This window comes from Seriola lalandi, unplaced genomic scaffold, assembly GCF_002814215.2.
Source record: "Seriola lalandi dorsalis isolate HSWRI2012SDOR001 ecotype SW California unplaced genomic scaffold, Sedor1 jcf7180002054476, whole genome shotgun sequence".
NCBI lineage: Eukaryota > Metazoa > Chordata > Actinopteri > Carangiformes > Carangidae > Seriola > Seriola lalandi.
In genome coordinates this window covers 1,191,440-1,208,734 of record NW_019525029.1, presented here as the reverse complement: position 1 = coordinate 1,208,734, position 17,295 = coordinate 1,191,440, and the positions used below count along the sequence as shown (strand labels likewise).

The following is a 17,295-nucleotide window of genomic DNA, read 5'->3' as shown; positions in this document are numbered from 1 at the left end:
GAAAATCTTGGCTCCTTGAGCTGGCGTTCTCAGATGTGTGTGTTTCCTTCCCTTAATCAGACCCAGCGGGCTCGTGTCGGGTCACGTCTCGGTGCTGTTGTTCCCGTGACTGTCTCGGTGATTGCGGTCAAAAAAAAGAACGTCCTTTGTCGTAATTCGCCAAAATCTCTGCAAGCCCCCCACAATCAAAACAAATCGACCACGCGTGCTTTTCCCGCAGCAATGACGTCACGTAGGCCCTCCCCCTTCCCCGCAAGTAAACAGAAAACATTGAAGAAAACGGTCGTGCCAGTCGCCGTACATGTGTTTGATGCGAGAAAATATGGTGCGGAAGATGAAAGCGGACGTTGATTTCGCGTTTCCCGTGTGTTTTTAGCAAACTTGTGAATCCTGGGGCCAGCTGACCTGCGCTGGAGCGATGAAGGGAGAGGCGGAAGTGAAGTCACTTGACAGACCGTCCATGTTATTATTGTTATTTTGGTAGCCTTGCGATGAGACGGGCTGGGGAGCCGTTGGTCTCCGAGACAACGACCGTTAACGTTACCGCAGGCCGCTCCGGAACCGACACCACCACCCTCACCACCGCCTCGCTGACCCGGAGACAGGAGCCTCGCTGACGGCTGGGGGGGAGGAGGAGGGGAGGGAGGGTGTGAGGACCCAGCTCCAGCTCGGCTCCTACACTCCGACCGACCAAAAATAAAACGGCGACAAAAACAATAACGGCAGTCGTCAAACGGCTCGGCTGGTATCTGTGCGGTTTGTAGCAGGGACGTGCCGCCGCAGACATGAACGGTATCACCAAGGGCCGGTTCGAGGTATGACAGAGGGAGTGGACCACCAGCGGTTAAACTGTTTGTTTCTAGTAGACGTGGGAGTCGTGGGTTTGTATAAGCAATGTGTGTGTGTGTGTGTGTGTGTGTGTGTGTGTGTCTGTGTGCTGTGTGTGAGAAAGAGAGAGACAGTGTGTGTGTGTGTGTGTGTGTGTGTGTGAGTGCGTGTGTGTGTGTGTGTGTGGTCCACCGTGCTTTGCTCCTAATTTTACATTCAGTCAGGAGCCGAGGCGTTTTGTTGGTCAAGGGTAATCCGAAATCCTGTTATTGTCCTGCCGCACCAGTAGACAGCGACAACATGGAGCTCAGGACTGCGGGACAGGAGGGCTGTGGCTGAGGATTGTCAATATATCAGGGCCGAGGCTGGCTGGCACTGTCGCCTGAGGTTACAGGCTTTCAGGAGAGGGGGCTGCAGATGGAGAGTAATGTTGTTAATACAAGCAGTGTAGCAGCATTCAATTAGTCATCACTTGGGTTTGGCAGGTGACACCTCCTCTAATACCTGTGAATGACAGGTGCCACAGGAGGTTTGGGTGGCTCTCTGAGAATCCCTGGCACACTACAGACAGTTTTGTGTTTAAGAATCAGTAATAAGATAGTATGTTACACAGGTGCTATGAATGATCTTATATCCTCCCACAACCTTTCCACATTTCCATGATGATTTTGCAGGAAAGTGGTAAACACACACCCTTTCATGAATATTAGAGCTCAGTGCTCAACTGCAGTAATGAAAGAAGTATTTTCATCTAAAGTAAAAGTGGCAATATCTCAAGGTTAAAAAAAATACTTAATGTCAAGCAACTCCATTCAAAATATTACTTGTATTTATATGTACAAGTACAGAATTATTAGCAGCTAGGTATCAACAGTAAACTCATAAAGCAGACAGGATGATCCCTGTCAGTGTTACATTACATTACTTATTACTGATCACTGAGTATGCAGCATTTTATGTTGTAGCTGGTCGAACTAAAACTAAATTTTTCTACTTGATATAATGTTGCATTGTTAAATCTATGACAGTAAGTAATATTTTACACAGAATCATGTTTTTATATAATAACCAAATCTTCAAAGTAACCATCAACCACTGCTGTCAAGTACAGTAAATGCAGTGGAGTAAAAAGTGCAATATTTGCTTCTGAAATGTAGTAGAAGTAGTTAAAGTATAAAAGAGCATAGTACAAAGCAAATACCTCAAAACTGTATGCCTACTTATGTGTAGTATTTGAGTGAAGTCACTTTCCAGCCCTACTCGTCTGCACACAGTTTTACAGATTGTTTTGAAGATCAATTTAGTTCGATTGATCTGTAATACCTGTTGCATAATAATTACCATGTTTTGCTGTGTCAACGTTTTCCTTGTAATTGTGCACAAGCCTTAAATCAGCTCCCACCCAACTGGTTGTGACTCCAGTAAGCTGTTAGCATTGTTTATCTCTGACATTATTCATGCATTGTTGAGATTCTTTTTGACTTGATGGTACTTGACTTTGTCCGTCAGGTGTTTCGGCTGCTTATGTACCAACATGTGTGTCTACATGTGAGTGAGTGAGAACAGAAGGCGGTTGTGGTGCTGATGTGTGTTGCCGTATCAGTGGATTTCTCAACAGGGCTATAAGCTTCTTAGATGAAAACCAGCATACAGTGGGAAACAAGCTGGTGTGTAAGAGAGAGAGGGACTGAAGAGTAGGGGGTTATAGAGTAGGACATGGGAGGGTTGTCTAATAGCCTAACACCTGAGATGATGCTTTATAATGAACACCTGGTGCAAAGCCCTTGTAGTTGCAGGCCTGAAAGTGAACACAGCAGATGACACAGATCTAATTTCCTCATAGCTGCTTTATTGTAGCAAAGAAACTCTAGACTTGAGCCACACAAGTTCAAAACCCAGATTTGCATATTCACCCTGTTGTACACTGTCTAGGAATAGGAGTATGACTGCAGAGAGGAACTCCCTGCTTGGGAATGCTGCTCTGCTGGCACAGGGAACGAGGGCACCAGAATGCTGAGGTGATAATTTTAATGGAGCACGCGTACCAGAGATGGCTTTGACCCTTGCTGTCATGATGCCATATCTACGGCTGAGATTACACACCAAATACTGTGTTCATGCCACTGCATCTGGCAACGTCTTTCGTGGGGCTTGGGTTACACAACACGGAGAGAGAAAGAGAGAGAGAGAGGCTGTATGCTAACTTTTTTGTGTTGATCAACTTTTTGACTTTCTTTCCACTGACGCACAAATGAAATTTATAGGATATGGGTCTTAATCATTATTGATTAATCTGTAGGTAATTTTCTTAGATTAGTTGATTAATTGTTTTGTTCATAAATAATACAGAAAGACGTCCATCATAAGTTCTGATAGCTCAAGGTTACTTCGTTAAAGTTTCTTGTTTTGTCTGACTAGCAGTGCAACACCCCAAAATATTCAATTTACAATGATATTAGAGCTGCAATGATTAGTTAATTAGTTGCTTGGCAACAGAAATTTAATGAGCAACTTATGAAATAGTTTTTGGTTCCAGCCTCACAAATCTGAGAGTTTGGTGCTTTCTGTTTCCTGTTCTGTAGTAAACTGAATATCTTAGTTTTTTGGACAGTTGGTTGATCAAAACAAACATCTGAGGACATCACTTTGGGCTCAAGAAACTGTGTTGAACATTTCTCGCAGTTTTATTATCTTTTATGTAGCAGATTAGTTGATTTATCAAGAAGATAATCAACAGGTTAATCGATAATGAAAATAATCCTAGATCCTATAAAGAATAGGGGCAAATGTTTATTGTTTTTCCCTGATAAATGACTTAAATGATTACTCAAACATCAAAATTGTTGATTCATTTTCTTAGTCTGGACAGTACCAGAGTAGATACTATTATGCAATAAATGTTTCAGTTTGTTGCTTTAAACCACATCATGTAAAGACTGTGGTCTATATTCAGTGCTATCTTATATAAAACCCATAAGGTTATAGACCAGCCTGTCTAGATTGTTTGTAACCATGTGTCTGTTGAAGGAGAGGTCAAAGGTGAGTGATGTGTTACAGAGGTGGTTTGGAATTAAGTCTAAATTTAGTCCTAAATCCTAAGCCACCTCTGTCTTTAGAGAGACACTGAGTTAATATACTGTAGGCCTTGTGTGTTGACAGTTCTCTTCCTAACATTCAGTACATACAGTAATGTACAGTTAAGGTCAATTTACCTTCCGTTTCCTCAGTTGACACTGTTCTGAATATCACTGATAGTGAGTCACGTGGTGATGATTAAGGCTTTATTCCAAAGCATTTGTATCAACCTTTATTAAGCCTCCCATAGAGGTAGTTGCCCCCAACACTAATGGGTAGATTGTGATATTGTGTGATTCAAAACAGGGGCATATGGGGACCAGTGATCGACAAGGTTTTAACTATAACCTGGAGCTATTATTGGATATAGTTAATCAATAGGTTCAGAACTGCGTTTCAGACCACTTTGTCTGCTGTGTTGTTACCTAAATATAGATGTTAAAATTCTAACCAGTGGAGTTAATCTTTTGCTGGACCTTGACTGGACCAACTGTCCTTTTTTGACCTCACTTCCTTTTAAATGGCCTTCATTCCTTCCTCCCTCCTTCTCCCCTCTCATCCACCTCCTTTCTCTCTCTGATTTTAACAATGACTTTTGCACATATTTTTTCCAGTAGTCCCCGACTGTAGCACCATTTCTTTGTCTCTTACTTCCCTCTGCTTCCCCACTTCCTCTCTGTTTCTCCCATCTTCTTTTATTGCTTTCTCTTTCAAGGAGCTTGCGACTGTCATGGAGGTATCTGGAGCCAAGACGTTCACAGAATCAACCTTTGCTCCTCCTGAGCCTTTTCTCGCTCCCCTTTGTGTTTTCCACATTTCGCTGTTTGTGTTTGCGCGTGAAACAGCAGGGAGTCCCCTTCATTAGATACAGTTTCTGAGTCTTTGAGGATACAAGTATATCACCGGGAGGATGTGTGTCTGCAGAGGCACAGCGAATGTGGGTGTTTGCTGTAATTTAAATTCATGACTGAATACAGCCCACCTGATCTAGAATGTTCTGCTTCTGTTCTTCACATAGAGAGGTCTGACTTGAATCACCTGCGAGTGTGTGTGTGTGTGTGTGTGTGTGTGTGTGTGTGTGTGTGTGTGTGTGTGTGTGTGTCCCATTCAGCAGATGGCCAGACATCCAGCGAGTAGACTAATTGAGATAAGCATGCCAACAGGCTGACCAGGCTAACAGAATTATAAGCTTGTAAGGAGGGGATGTGAAAAGCCAAATGTAGCTCCTGCTTGTATATTAGTAAAGCTTAAGGAAATAATAGCTTATTTATCATTAATACCAATATAGTGCAAGGGTCTATTTGTATTAAACACATTTGATTTGGTGAAATAAGATAAGACTGGTTTAGATCTACTTGCTGTAGTCTTCTTGTGGTGGATTTGCTGAAGATGATAATGATGCTGTCCAGTTTCTGTTTTGATCTGTGTCGCGATTGTAACAGCTTGTGTCTTGTTTCTGTCACATTGCTCTTGACCACCTCAAACGCACACATATTGACACACACACATGCACACACACTGACTCAATGTTGTTGTTTATCTTGTGTCTCGGCAGGTGTTCTCAAACAGCGATGAAGCCCCCATTAACAAGAAGCTCCCCAAAGAGCTTCTTCTTAGGTAAGATTAATAATACGCACACACACACACACACACACACACACACACACACACACACACACACAATTGTAGGAGTGTGTGTATGTATGTTTTTTATGTCACTTGTTTTGTGTGTGTGTATGTATGTGTGTGAGTGTGTTGTGTACTGTAGTTGTCTGTGTGTGTGTGTGTGTGTGTGTGTGTGTGTGTGTGTTGTATGATGTATGTTGGTCACTAGTCTGAAATGAGGCTCTGTTAACAGTGTGACCTACAGACCAATATTTTGTCTCACAGCAGCAGCTGAGCATGACCCATAAATCTGACATCACACGTGCACTCACTCGTGTTTGTCCTCCACATTGATTTATATATGGATTTGTGTGTGTGTGTGTGCATGTGTGTTAAAAAGGGATGCACCTGCATGTTTCTCTGCAGACACATGATGTGGCCTGTTTATTTTCTGCACTTGGGTATTGCGTTTATGTGTGTGTGTGTGTGTGTGTGTGTGTGAGTGTGTGTGTGTGTGTGTGTGTGTGTGTGTGTGTGTGTGTGTGTGTGTGTGTGTGTGTGTGTGTGCGTGCGTGAAACACCTCTGGGTCTATGCAAACTGTATGTCTGTGTATGTATGCTATAAATAGCTTGTCTTAGCTGGTGGGGAATTCCGCAGTGCTGTGCTCTTCTGCTGCTCCAGCTGTGTCTCCACGGAGACTACCAGTACACCCATTACCACCAGCACACTCTCACTGGTGGACAGAAAAAACATGCACTCACATGCACTTCCTGGCTACAACACATGACCTACTGTCACATGTGTCATGTTGAGACACTTACACAACATCAGCTGTGAGGAAGCCTCATTGTGATGGCAGTAAATCTTGTTTATAAACCATGGAAAGTGGGTTGACTCGAGCCTTTTTTATATTTATAATTTGGTTATGCCCTGTCACCATGATACACAGTGAGGGACATTGTTTTGTCCCAGTAGTATTAATAAGATCTGTATGTAGACCTCAAGAATCACAAATGTTGTGCCCTCAATTTACAACACTTTTAGAGTAATATGTTAAATAGAAAATTTCCATTGCCAAGATAAAATATTAATATTGCTTGTTTGATTTTTACCAACAATCCAACACCCAAAGACACTGAAGAAAAGACAAACCATCCTGTTAGAGTTTGGTACTTTTGCTTGGAACATGACTTAAATTGATGATTATTTGATCATCAAAATATTTCCTAATCAGTTTTTCTGTTGAACTTCTAATTGATTAATTGACTGATTGCTGCAGCTTTAAGATAAAACAATGAAAGAAGCTTCGAGGAGAAACCCACCCTTTGGGGGGACATATAGTGGCCTGTGTCGAGGAGCTGCAAGCAGCAATAAGTTTATGGAGTAGATCACCCATGTGGTATGTGTTGGCAGGTATGTTGCCATAGGAATAGTAGCTAATGAATCTGTTAATCTGACTAATTAGTGTTCTCATTAGCATTAGTGTTTATGTTTAATGTATCACTGTGAGCGAGCCTGAGTACCTGACTTGTTTTTGCGCTCGTCTGCCTTTCAGCCGGTGCATTGTAAACAGCTGCTATCTAGGACAGTGCAGCATACATATTAACTGTGAAAACTGTGCCGTGATATAGAAGAACCTTGTCTGACAGACGAGCCTTGGAGAGAGTTCAGAGTGGTTCAGGGTCCTCTTACCCAGAAGCACTGACTCAGCACCCTCCCCGCCATCACCCAAATTCATGTCTGACTGGAGTTACTATGGCAACCAGTCCCAGACTCATGGTGAAGGCTCCACTCTCTCTTATCTAGCCATGCTTGAAGGGCCAGGTGTACATTTTGTCAACAAATGGGACTATGCTCCATTAAAATCCTATTATGTGCCATGTCAGAATAAAAGGGCATACCCAGGTAGGATCTGACAGAGCAATCAAAGGCTATTAACTTATTTTCTGTTCTGCCTGTGTTCAAAAGGCAGCATTAGGGCTTCCTTGTGTTTAGTAAAGTGAAAAACATACAGTCCTCGTGATGTTGTACCTCTGATTTTAGCTCTGTTATGTCACTGACTCCCCTTTCTGTTGTCTCTCCTTCTCATTCTTATGAAAAACTCTATAGTCTGTCTGTATTCAGCAACCTCTCTTCATCTAAAAAGTCAGAGCTGATCTGATCAAATCAGATTGATTGATTGCTTCCCTGTAAGTATGATTAGCAGAATTCTTCTCTGGTTGGTAAAAGGCCTCCCTCTCACATAATGGAAAGTCAGAGTGTTTGATTAAAACAGACAGTCAATCAATGATCAGCGTCACAGCCATTAACCAGTTATTAGAATGGAGATCGATGAGCACCCACTTGATTGGTCAGCTTTGCTGGTGGCCTGCAATCATTTCAAGGACTGTGTGTTGTGTGTGTGTGTGTGTGTGTGTGTGTGTGTGTGTGTGTGTGTGTGTGTGTGTGTGTGTGTGTGTGTCCACATGTTGGATGTGTGAGCGTGCATGTGTGTCACGTGTGTGCATGTGTGTGGGTGTCTTTGCGTTGCTTTGTCGATTGTATCCATGTACTCCCTGACACAAGACTCGGGTATAGATTATACAGACATGTACCAACATGCCCCGGCCTAACACACATCAAAACACACGGCTTTTGTCTGCGTCTATATGAAGGAAACAATGGCCAGCTCCTGTTTCCTAGGGTTAAAAGGACATTCAGACCCCAGCTGCACTCAAAGCTTTGGCACCATGACAATTCTCTGAATACCTCAAATTTTGTATAGATTGCCCCCTTAAGGCACTTCTCTGAGCAGTAACAGACCATTTAACCACTGGGAACTCAGAGGATATTGGGGGTCATATATGTGTGATTGCTTCTGTATATGTATATATGTTTATCTATCTATCCCAGGCTGTCTGTGGCCTTGCCTGTCTGAGTTCCAGAGATTACTCATTGGCAGATTAATGGATTGAGCTGACCCAGTAGCCTGCTGCATGCAGCCCTTTGTGGATGACCGGCCCACAGCTCAAACACTGCCTGTCTGTGGGGCTCTCCTGCTACCAACCAAACACAGGGGATTGTTCTGTTTTCTACAGACTTAAAAACATATATTCACTTACACAAAAGGGAAAGATATCCACATTAAAAGTTTAACTGGAAACTGAACTCTTTATCTGATGGCCTTCATTCATCTGAGACAAACTCATCCTGTTTTATTGTCTCTCTACCTAGAATATTCTCCTATCTAGATGTGGTAACACTCTGTAGGTGTGCCCAAGTATCCAAGGTAAGCACTTCCCTCTCTGCACCTCCATGCCACCCAATATAGACTAACACACTCATGATTTTAAAAGAATGCATTGATGTATTTTTATAAACTATTGTATAAATGGTGGTGGTGGTTAAATTAAAACCCATTTACCATTGTTGAATTCTCTGGAAATGTCTATGATATAGTGCCATCTGCTGGTTATGTGGAAGTGGACTGCTGCTTTGCCATAGTGCACGGCAGCTGAAAGCCATTTATGAATGAGCTATCTGTGAATAATAACAAGAGCTTGGCACGTGGACTGTGAATGCAGAGCTGTGGTGGCTGCTTCTCTTACAAAAGCTCCAATGTATAATATTATGTCGCAGTGACAAAGCACAAAGTGCAGTTTTGATTTTTTTTTTTTTTTTTTTTTCTATCATTACTTGTTTTGGAGTACTGTACTTCCAGTCTGCCTAGTTTCATGCAGGCAAACTCTATACCTACATTTACAGCCATTGCTATGATTGGTCTTCTGATTATTTTCTAATCAGTTGCTCTGACTATAAAGTATCAGGCAACAGTGAAAAATCCCCATATTATCTCAGAGAGCCCAAAGTGATGTAATCAAGTGTCTTGTTTCGTCCAATCAAAATGGCGAAATAAAGAAAAGCTGCAAAATCCTCACATTTGAGAGGCTCTAGAAGGAAGCAGTGTAATAAGTGGAAACACCAGCTACTGCGCTTGCTCCATGAAGAAAGAAACAAAAAGTATTTGCTGTGTACATAAACTTACAGATATGCTATAGAGGTTCTCCCACATATTATGATAACAGCTTCACCTTCCTCCACCTCTGTCTGACCCACTTGTCTATCTCTGTCCACAACCTGTCCGCCACCTTCCAGGCGTGGAATGTCCTGGCCCTAGATGGCAGCAACTGGCAGAAGATCGACTTGTTCAACTTCCAGACAGACATAGAGGTGAGGGGTGAAGAGTGAGGGGGTTGAATGGACTGTGTGTGTGTGTGTGTGTGTGTGCACGTGTGTGCGCGTGTGTGGGTGTGTGAACGTGTGTGCTTGTTGAGTAGCATTATCCAGCCCAAGGCTTAGTGCTGGGTCAGTAGGCTTTGGTGGTGACTGTGACGTCACAGCTGATCCTCTGTCCTGTGGTCCAAGTCATATCACTCTCTCTCTCTCTCTCTCTCTTTCTGTGTGTCCCTCTGTCTCTCAGGGGCGGGTGGTGGAGAACATTTCGAAGCGTTGTGGAGGCTTCCTGAGGCAGCTGAGCCTCAGGGGCTGCTTGAGCGTGGGAGATGCCTCCATGAAGTGAGATTATATTGTCTCTCTGACATACACTGACCACTAATTACAGTGTGGTTTTGATTTGGCTTTTTCTTAAAGCCATTCTCTTGTTGCTTTGATTACTTTTGCTTTTTTGTCCCTGTGTGATAACGTTTAAAGTTAAAGCCGCTTGTGCCCGTTCAGTCCCATGGGACTCTGTGCTAGAAACTCTTTTGTTGATTCCATCTCACTTTACTATGCACACACACACACACACACACACACACACACACACACACACACACACGCACACACACACACACGCACACACACACACAGTAAAACAAAAACAAAGAAAGACCACTGGTGATGTAATTTTGTTTTTACATGGAACCTCTTGATCTGTAGATTTACATGGCTTCACTTGAAGATTTCTAACACCTCTATAAACAACTGATTTAAAGAAATACAAGCTGTTCTTTGGAGGCTTTCATATAACAGTGACATGAAAAAAACAGAAACATGCAGTAGATATTACAACAACCTCCCTTGGGCCTGCTGATGACTCTGTTAATTGGCTCCCGAGCAACTCCCAGCTTATTTATTCAATGAAGTTACTCTTGAGTAATTTCTCTTCTCCCTCATCACTGTTCGACTGTTTCCCAGGACATTTGCTCAGAACTGCAGAAACATCGAGGTGTTGAATCTGAACGGCTGCACCAAGATCACAGACAGCACCTGCCTCAGCCTCAGCAAGTTTTGCTCCAAACTCAAACACCTAGATCTCACTTCCTGTGTGTCCATCAGCAACCACTCCCTCAAGGCTCTCAGGTAGTACCCAACTAAACCCTAACCTGACTAATTAAACCCTAACATAACAAATCCCCTGTCAGTACTAAAGTGGAAACAGTTGTCAGTACAAAGCCCTCACCTGTTACATCCTGAGAACATACTGTACGGTCACACATAACACTCTCTGTATCTAACTCTGTATCTAACTGTGTGTGTATTGTGAATTGTTTGGCTGTCTGTTCAGTGATGGCTGCAGAATGCTGGAGATGTTGAACCTGTCATGGTGTGACCAGATCACACGTGACGGTATTGAGGCTCTGGCTAGAGGCTGCACTGGTTTACGAGCACTGTTCCTCAGAGGCTGCACACAGGTACAGTGTTTCATACACATACGGACACTCAGGGCAGGAAATGTTATGCCTTCTTCAGAAACTTTACTAGGCATTTAGATTCTTTCCATTGTTGTTTTAAATTCTATTTTAAAATACATTTTTACCTCATATTGGTGATTAAACATTTGATTCGTGGCAATTGTTAAAACCAACCTTTTGTGCTTGATACAAAGTTTCACTGTAAAATGCCTGAATTGTTTAAAAGGAGCAGACTGGTTAAAACACATCTGTTTTTTATCTTCAAGATGTTGTTGGTGTTACCTTCTGCTGAGGACACTGTTGACTACAATTTACTGTAAAAAGAATGTTTTAAAGAAATGGTAAAAACACAGAAAACTCAAAACAAATACCTGTAAATTCTCAGATTTCTTAACATAGAAACCAAAATCATAAGATATAGTACACTTCTTTACCTCTACTGAAAATTCAATTCCATGGTATCTGTGCTTTTTACTTAATTACTATACTAAATTTTTTTATTTTTTTATTTTTTATGCTGTAACAGCTTTTTCTTCAGGTTTTGTGCTCAGTTGTTTTCCTACCAAAGTCTAGTCTATTTTTCTTGCCTGGAGAAAAAGCATGAAACCTCCATGAGTGGGTGCTCACATTGGTCAGTAGTCACATGTGAATATCACTATTGATTCAACTAATGGAAAAACAGGGAACAGGGTGAAATTGTTCAAAAGTAATTCATCACAAGTCACTGATTTCTGGTTTTTAGCCATAGCGTATACATCAACACAGTCACATATGTCTTGACAGTATTCTGCTTTCTTTTTTTTTATTTATTTATTTATTTTATTTCAACCCAGCTGGACGATGGAGCATTGAAACACCTTCAGAAACACTGCCCAGAACTCACCACCATCAATATGCAGTCTTGCACAGTAAGACAAACATTTTGTTGTGGGATTGGAGGAGGGAGAGACTGATTCTTTTCTTAAAAAAGCATGAGGGTTGTGTCTTTATGCCTCAGTGTTTTCTTAATTTGTTTTGTGTTGTCTTCTGTTGCCTCCAGCAAATAACAGATGAAGGCCTGGTCAGTCTGTGCCGAGGATGCCACAAGCTACAGATCCTCTGTGTGTCTGGCTGCAGTAACATCACGGATGCCTCTCTCACTGCACTGGGACTCAACTGTCCCCGACTCAAGTGAGAAAAACACACATACACACACACACACACACACACATATATACACAACGATACACAAAGACACCTGTCCCACCATCCTTCTCGAGGAGACCAACAGCTTGCTTCGGTATCTACAAAATATCCTTCTTAGGCTGTGTGGCTGCTACCATTTCCAAAAAATGGACTAGATCCACTTTATGCATTTGTGGTTCTGCAGGTGCATTTAGCTTCTGAAAATGAACGGGATCGATGTAAATTATGACTAAAAGGTCCTACATTTTTGGCTTTTCATCAGGATCACTTCTTAGACCTGAAGAAGAATCTGTGACCGCCCAATGCAGCCCACTGTGTCCTACAGTGATCTTCAGTATCCACCTCAGACTGACAGGCTGATGATTTGTTGTTGTTGTAAACATTATTAAACACACAATGAGTCACAATAATCCTACAGTGTTTCCAGTTGCACACCACTCCGAGCGGTTTTCACAAGTCTTGCATGTGTCTGTGTGATTTCAGGATTCTTGAAGCTGCACGATGCTCCCATGTTACGGACGCAGGGTTCACTGTGCTGGCCAGGGTGAGTTTCATTTTGCTCTCTTCTTCCTGTTTGCTTATCTGAGAACCCTTTGTTGGGTCAACTGACCATTTCACCTGGATATCTCTGAGTTAAATGAAATGCTTTTCACACAAAAAGCTAAAACAATCTGTTTATCTTCACAGAATTGTCATGAGCTTGAAAAAATGGACTTAGAAGAATGTATTTTGGTAAGAGAATTTGTCCTTTCCATGGTATTTATTTAGGGTAGCTTTTATCTGTTTGGATAGATATTGCATGGTTTGAAAAAGACAGACATGATTGTGTGTATTGCAGGGTTTGTTTTCTGCCAGGAGGGAGAGTAGGCAGTCTAATGACCTTAGTATTTAAATCACTTGTGACAGAAAGCAGAGAGGGAGACAGAGAAGAGGTGACACAGAAGAAAAAAGTTTTTTGTAGGTAGACATGAACATGCAACACATGCCTCCCAAGACTGAGAAGTGAGCCTCAAAGCTGTCTCTACACATGTGAGAACAGTACTTTAATCAAGTTTGTCCTCTCCTCAGGTGACAGATAACACCCTGGTTCAGCTGTCTATCCACTGCCCTCGCCTGCAAGCACTGGTAAACATCTACACCTGCAGTTCTGATTTTGTGCCAGGTTCTGCCTCAGCCTGTCTGCATTGCTTATGGAGCTTTAATCCATCTATCTTTGTGTCTTCATCCCTGTCTGCTGTGTTGCGCACAGTCCCTGTCCCACTGCGAGCTGATCACAGATGATGGCATCAGAGCTCTGAGCAGCAGTACCTGTGGCCAAGAGCGCCTCACTGTGGTGGAGCTGGACAACTGCCCCCTCATCACTGATGTTACCTTGGAGCACCTGAAGAGCTGCCATCGTCTGGAGCGCATTGAGCTCTACGACTGTCAGCAAGTCACCAGGGCTGGCATCAAACGCATCCGGGTCAGTGGAAATCATGGGGAAATAAAGTGTGCTCTTATGAATGATTGCATCCGAGGATCTTTTTCATCTCTTCTCTGTTTAGTTTTACCCTACAATATTTTATCTAAAAATCATGTTGTGTCATTATGCATTATAGGTAATGGTTTGACATTTTGGGAAATATACCTTTTTTCTTGCTGAGATTTAGATGAAGAGATGGGTACAACTTGCCGTTAAATGTAAGTCTTCAGCCAGCTGCCGGTTATCTTAGCTTAGCATAAAGACTGGAAACAAGGGGAAACAGCTAGCTTGGGTCTGCCTGAAGGTAACACCATCCAACAACTTGCACCTATAAAGCTCACTAATAAACACAACACATCTTGTTTCTTTAATCCGTACAAAAATCAATGCATAAAAAGGACACATAACCCCTGACTCACGGAGATTACTATTTTCTTTGCTGTGAACAGGATCTTCCTGGAGATGTGTCATCAGTGCTGTGACAAGAAATAATCTTCATCATAAAGGCATAAATTATCATTTGTATCCTTTGTTTTTTGTACAGCTTAAAGAAAACAAAATCTAACATGTTAATTTGTGATTTTAAGATTAGCTTTCATCAGGCAGAGTGAGTGCTAGCTCTTTTCTCCTGTTTCCAGTGTTTGTGCCAAGCTAAGCTAACTTGCTGCTGACCATAGCCTCATATTTCAGAAAATGTTGAAATATTCATTTAAGAAAAAAATAGAACAGTTAACTGGACACCGAAGCAAATCCCAGACATATGTGGGCCTTTTACTGTGATGTTTTCTTCTTTTTTTTTTTGCCTGTTTGTATCCTTATAATAACGTACATCTTCCCTACACAGGCCCATCTTCCAGAGATCAAGGTCCACGCCTACTTTGCCCCAGTGACACCCCCTCCCTCTGTACATGGAGGTGGCCAGCGTCTGTGCCGCTGCTGCATCATCCTCTGACAGTGGAGGGCCAGGGGGGGCCACCTCTGTCTACAGGTCCTGCTGCTCTGATATGGGCTGAAATGGGGTTGGGGGGGACTGGGGTAGGTGTAGGGGAGAGGAGGGGCTGGACCCACTCACTGCTCCTGATCACTGATCAATACATAGACTGATGGCCACTGATCCCTGATCAGTTGAACCCGCCCCTCCTCTCGTCTTGCTCACCAATCAGCTTTGCAGCAGCCCCAGGTTTTTGGTGGGAAGGGGGTTGGGGGAAGAAACATGGATGGATGGATGGACTCTCTTTTTCTCTCTCTGCCTCACTCTCTCTCTCTCTCTCTCTCTCTCTCTCTCTCTCGCTCGCTCTCTCTCTCTCTCTCTCTCTCTCTCTCTCTCTCTCTCTCACTGTAAGGACAAAAACAGGTTCTCTACTCCATCCTGCTTTTCACACCCCTGACTCCCCACCTGCGGGCATAGAGGACGGCAACTGGACAGCTGGAGATGGGAGGTCTGAACAGTGGAACTACAATGCATCATGTTCAAACTAAAAAAAAAAAAAATGACGATACTGTCATCATGGACAACAGTTCGCTCTCTGTGGAGTATCATCTCAACCAATCACATGACACCTCTTTGTGACCATTCTGTGATTCATTCTGCTTCAACCAATAAACATGCAGCATGGAGGGAGATGAGTGCTGGGTTGTAGGAAATGCAGATCTTCTGGATATCAACAGTATTGCTTTGGCACAGCCAGCTCAACTCTCTAGTGTGGAAGAGTTGGGAATGAACAGGAAGTACAGATTGGGACATGTGACATATTTGTGCATCTGAGAAACTTCTGTTGAGATTCTGATTCTGTTTGTACAGAGAATGTTTTGCAATTGAAAAAAAAAATTACACTTACGGCAACTCACTCAAAATTGGGTTAGGCCAACAAAATGTTGTTTAATTTTATTTTTTTCAGTGCTTATTGTAATTGTCCATGCCTGTCTATCCAGAGAGGGAGATATGTTTGTCATTCTTTTTGAGTTGGAAAAGAAGAAACTGGACCTATGATTCAGACCCTCAGTGTCTAAAAGCATTATGTTGACTCTGTATGCCACTGGGATGAGTGGCCTTTCCTGTGTACTGTGTGGTAATGTTGGCTCAAAGGCCCTGATCCAATCCTGTCAGTTGCCCTGCGCACTAGCTCCCACTTGACCACTTAAGCATTTGTTTACATCCTGGATTAGGTTAGCACCAGAGACAAACTTGTTTACATCAGTGGGTTTCCAGTCTCCCTACTATTCAGAGTAAGTTTAGTAACACTGATACAACTGTGGTATACCCACTCTTTTTAAATGGACTGTGGAGTCCATCACTCAGATTTATTGCTGTGTGTATTTGGTTTTCAATCAGGGCTAACATTGGTGCAACTTTGCCTCAAAATGAAATGGAAATTAGCTTAAAGTTGAGATTAAAGGTATTAGGATGTGAGCAAAGGCACCTCAACCTTTTGACAATCACATGAATTTATGTATTTGAAAGTTAATTTAGTATAATTTTGTGTAATTGGGCAATGGGCAATTTACTGATGATATAGGAAATAATGAATTGTCTTTATTCACTATAATTAATTTGCTAAATGCCCCAAATAGCACATAAGGAATTATTAAGAAATAGATTTTGACACGGGTCTGGTAAGATTTAATTGAATCAGCAACAAATTCCCACTCATCCAATCCTACGAAACTAATGTGACAACAGGAATGTGATATGCAGTGACTGGAAAGCCCCAGAACCAAGAGTTTATTTCACTCTATACAGACACTCCCTCAGATCAGCAGGATCTCAGCATTATCTGTCTTGCCATGCAGAGTAACACATGTATGGGGCATGAAATACCACCACTCGAAGCACTGAAAATACAACAAAACAGAAGCAGCTCGCAATATTGCGCTAATAAAGAGACTGGCAAGTGCTGTGTAGTGCTCAAGTCCAAGTGCTCAAAGACTGGGGAGATTGGCAGGACTATGGATAGGACTGAAACAAAGGAGAGCAGACAGAAAGATGAAGATGGACTCGGAAACATAGCTGACTTGACTGGCTGTGATACTAATGCCCTCTCTTTGACAGCTGTTTTAACAGTTTTATGTTTATGAAAATAAATAAGTAAATGAAAAAAATAAACAAATGAATAAATAAAAGTGACTAATAGTAAATGTGCTTTGTCTCTCCAGTGTGAAATTTTGTCTCCCAGTATTTAATGTGAACTGCGGCAAACCAAACGCCGGCTCTACCGCAGTTTCACCGCTAGATGTCACCAAAGAGCTTTGTAGACGGTAAACACCCGCATTAGCAGTGCGGCTTGTAGATTCATGATTTACGGGAAACATAATTATCCAGCCATGAGTAATGAAGTTATAAAAATAGGATCTTATATGGCTAGTGTATCTATCTCCCTGTTTAAGCATTGGCGTTGTTCCCCGTATACTTGGCAATTGGACATTTTACATCAGGCATCATACTGGCTAGCTGTGCGGTGCCCGAAGAC

The 17,295-nt window shown here is 42.3% G+C and overlaps 1 protein-coding gene across 1 annotated transcript; it reads left to right on the top strand.

The window, feature by feature from the left end:
- The first annotated feature begins 251 nt into the window (after window positions 1–251).
- fbxl2 (F-box and leucine-rich repeat protein 2) lies at window positions 252–16,967 on the top strand. Its single transcript, XM_023412293.2, has 14 exons — window positions 252–815; window positions 5,459–5,520; window positions 8,723–8,777; window positions 9,644–9,718; window positions 9,969–10,063; window positions 10,685–10,849; window positions 11,055–11,181; window positions 12,015–12,089; window positions 12,221–12,351; window positions 12,850–12,910; window positions 13,054–13,098; window positions 13,435–13,491; window positions 13,616–13,828; window positions 14,673–16,967. The coding sequence occupies exons 1-14, from the start codon at window positions 786–788 to the stop codon at window positions 14,778–14,780; spliced, it is 1,299 nt and encodes a 432-aa protein (XP_023268061.1). The 5' UTR covers window positions 252–785; the 3' UTR covers window positions 14,781–16,967.
- Window positions 16,968–17,295: the final 328 nt, after the last annotated feature.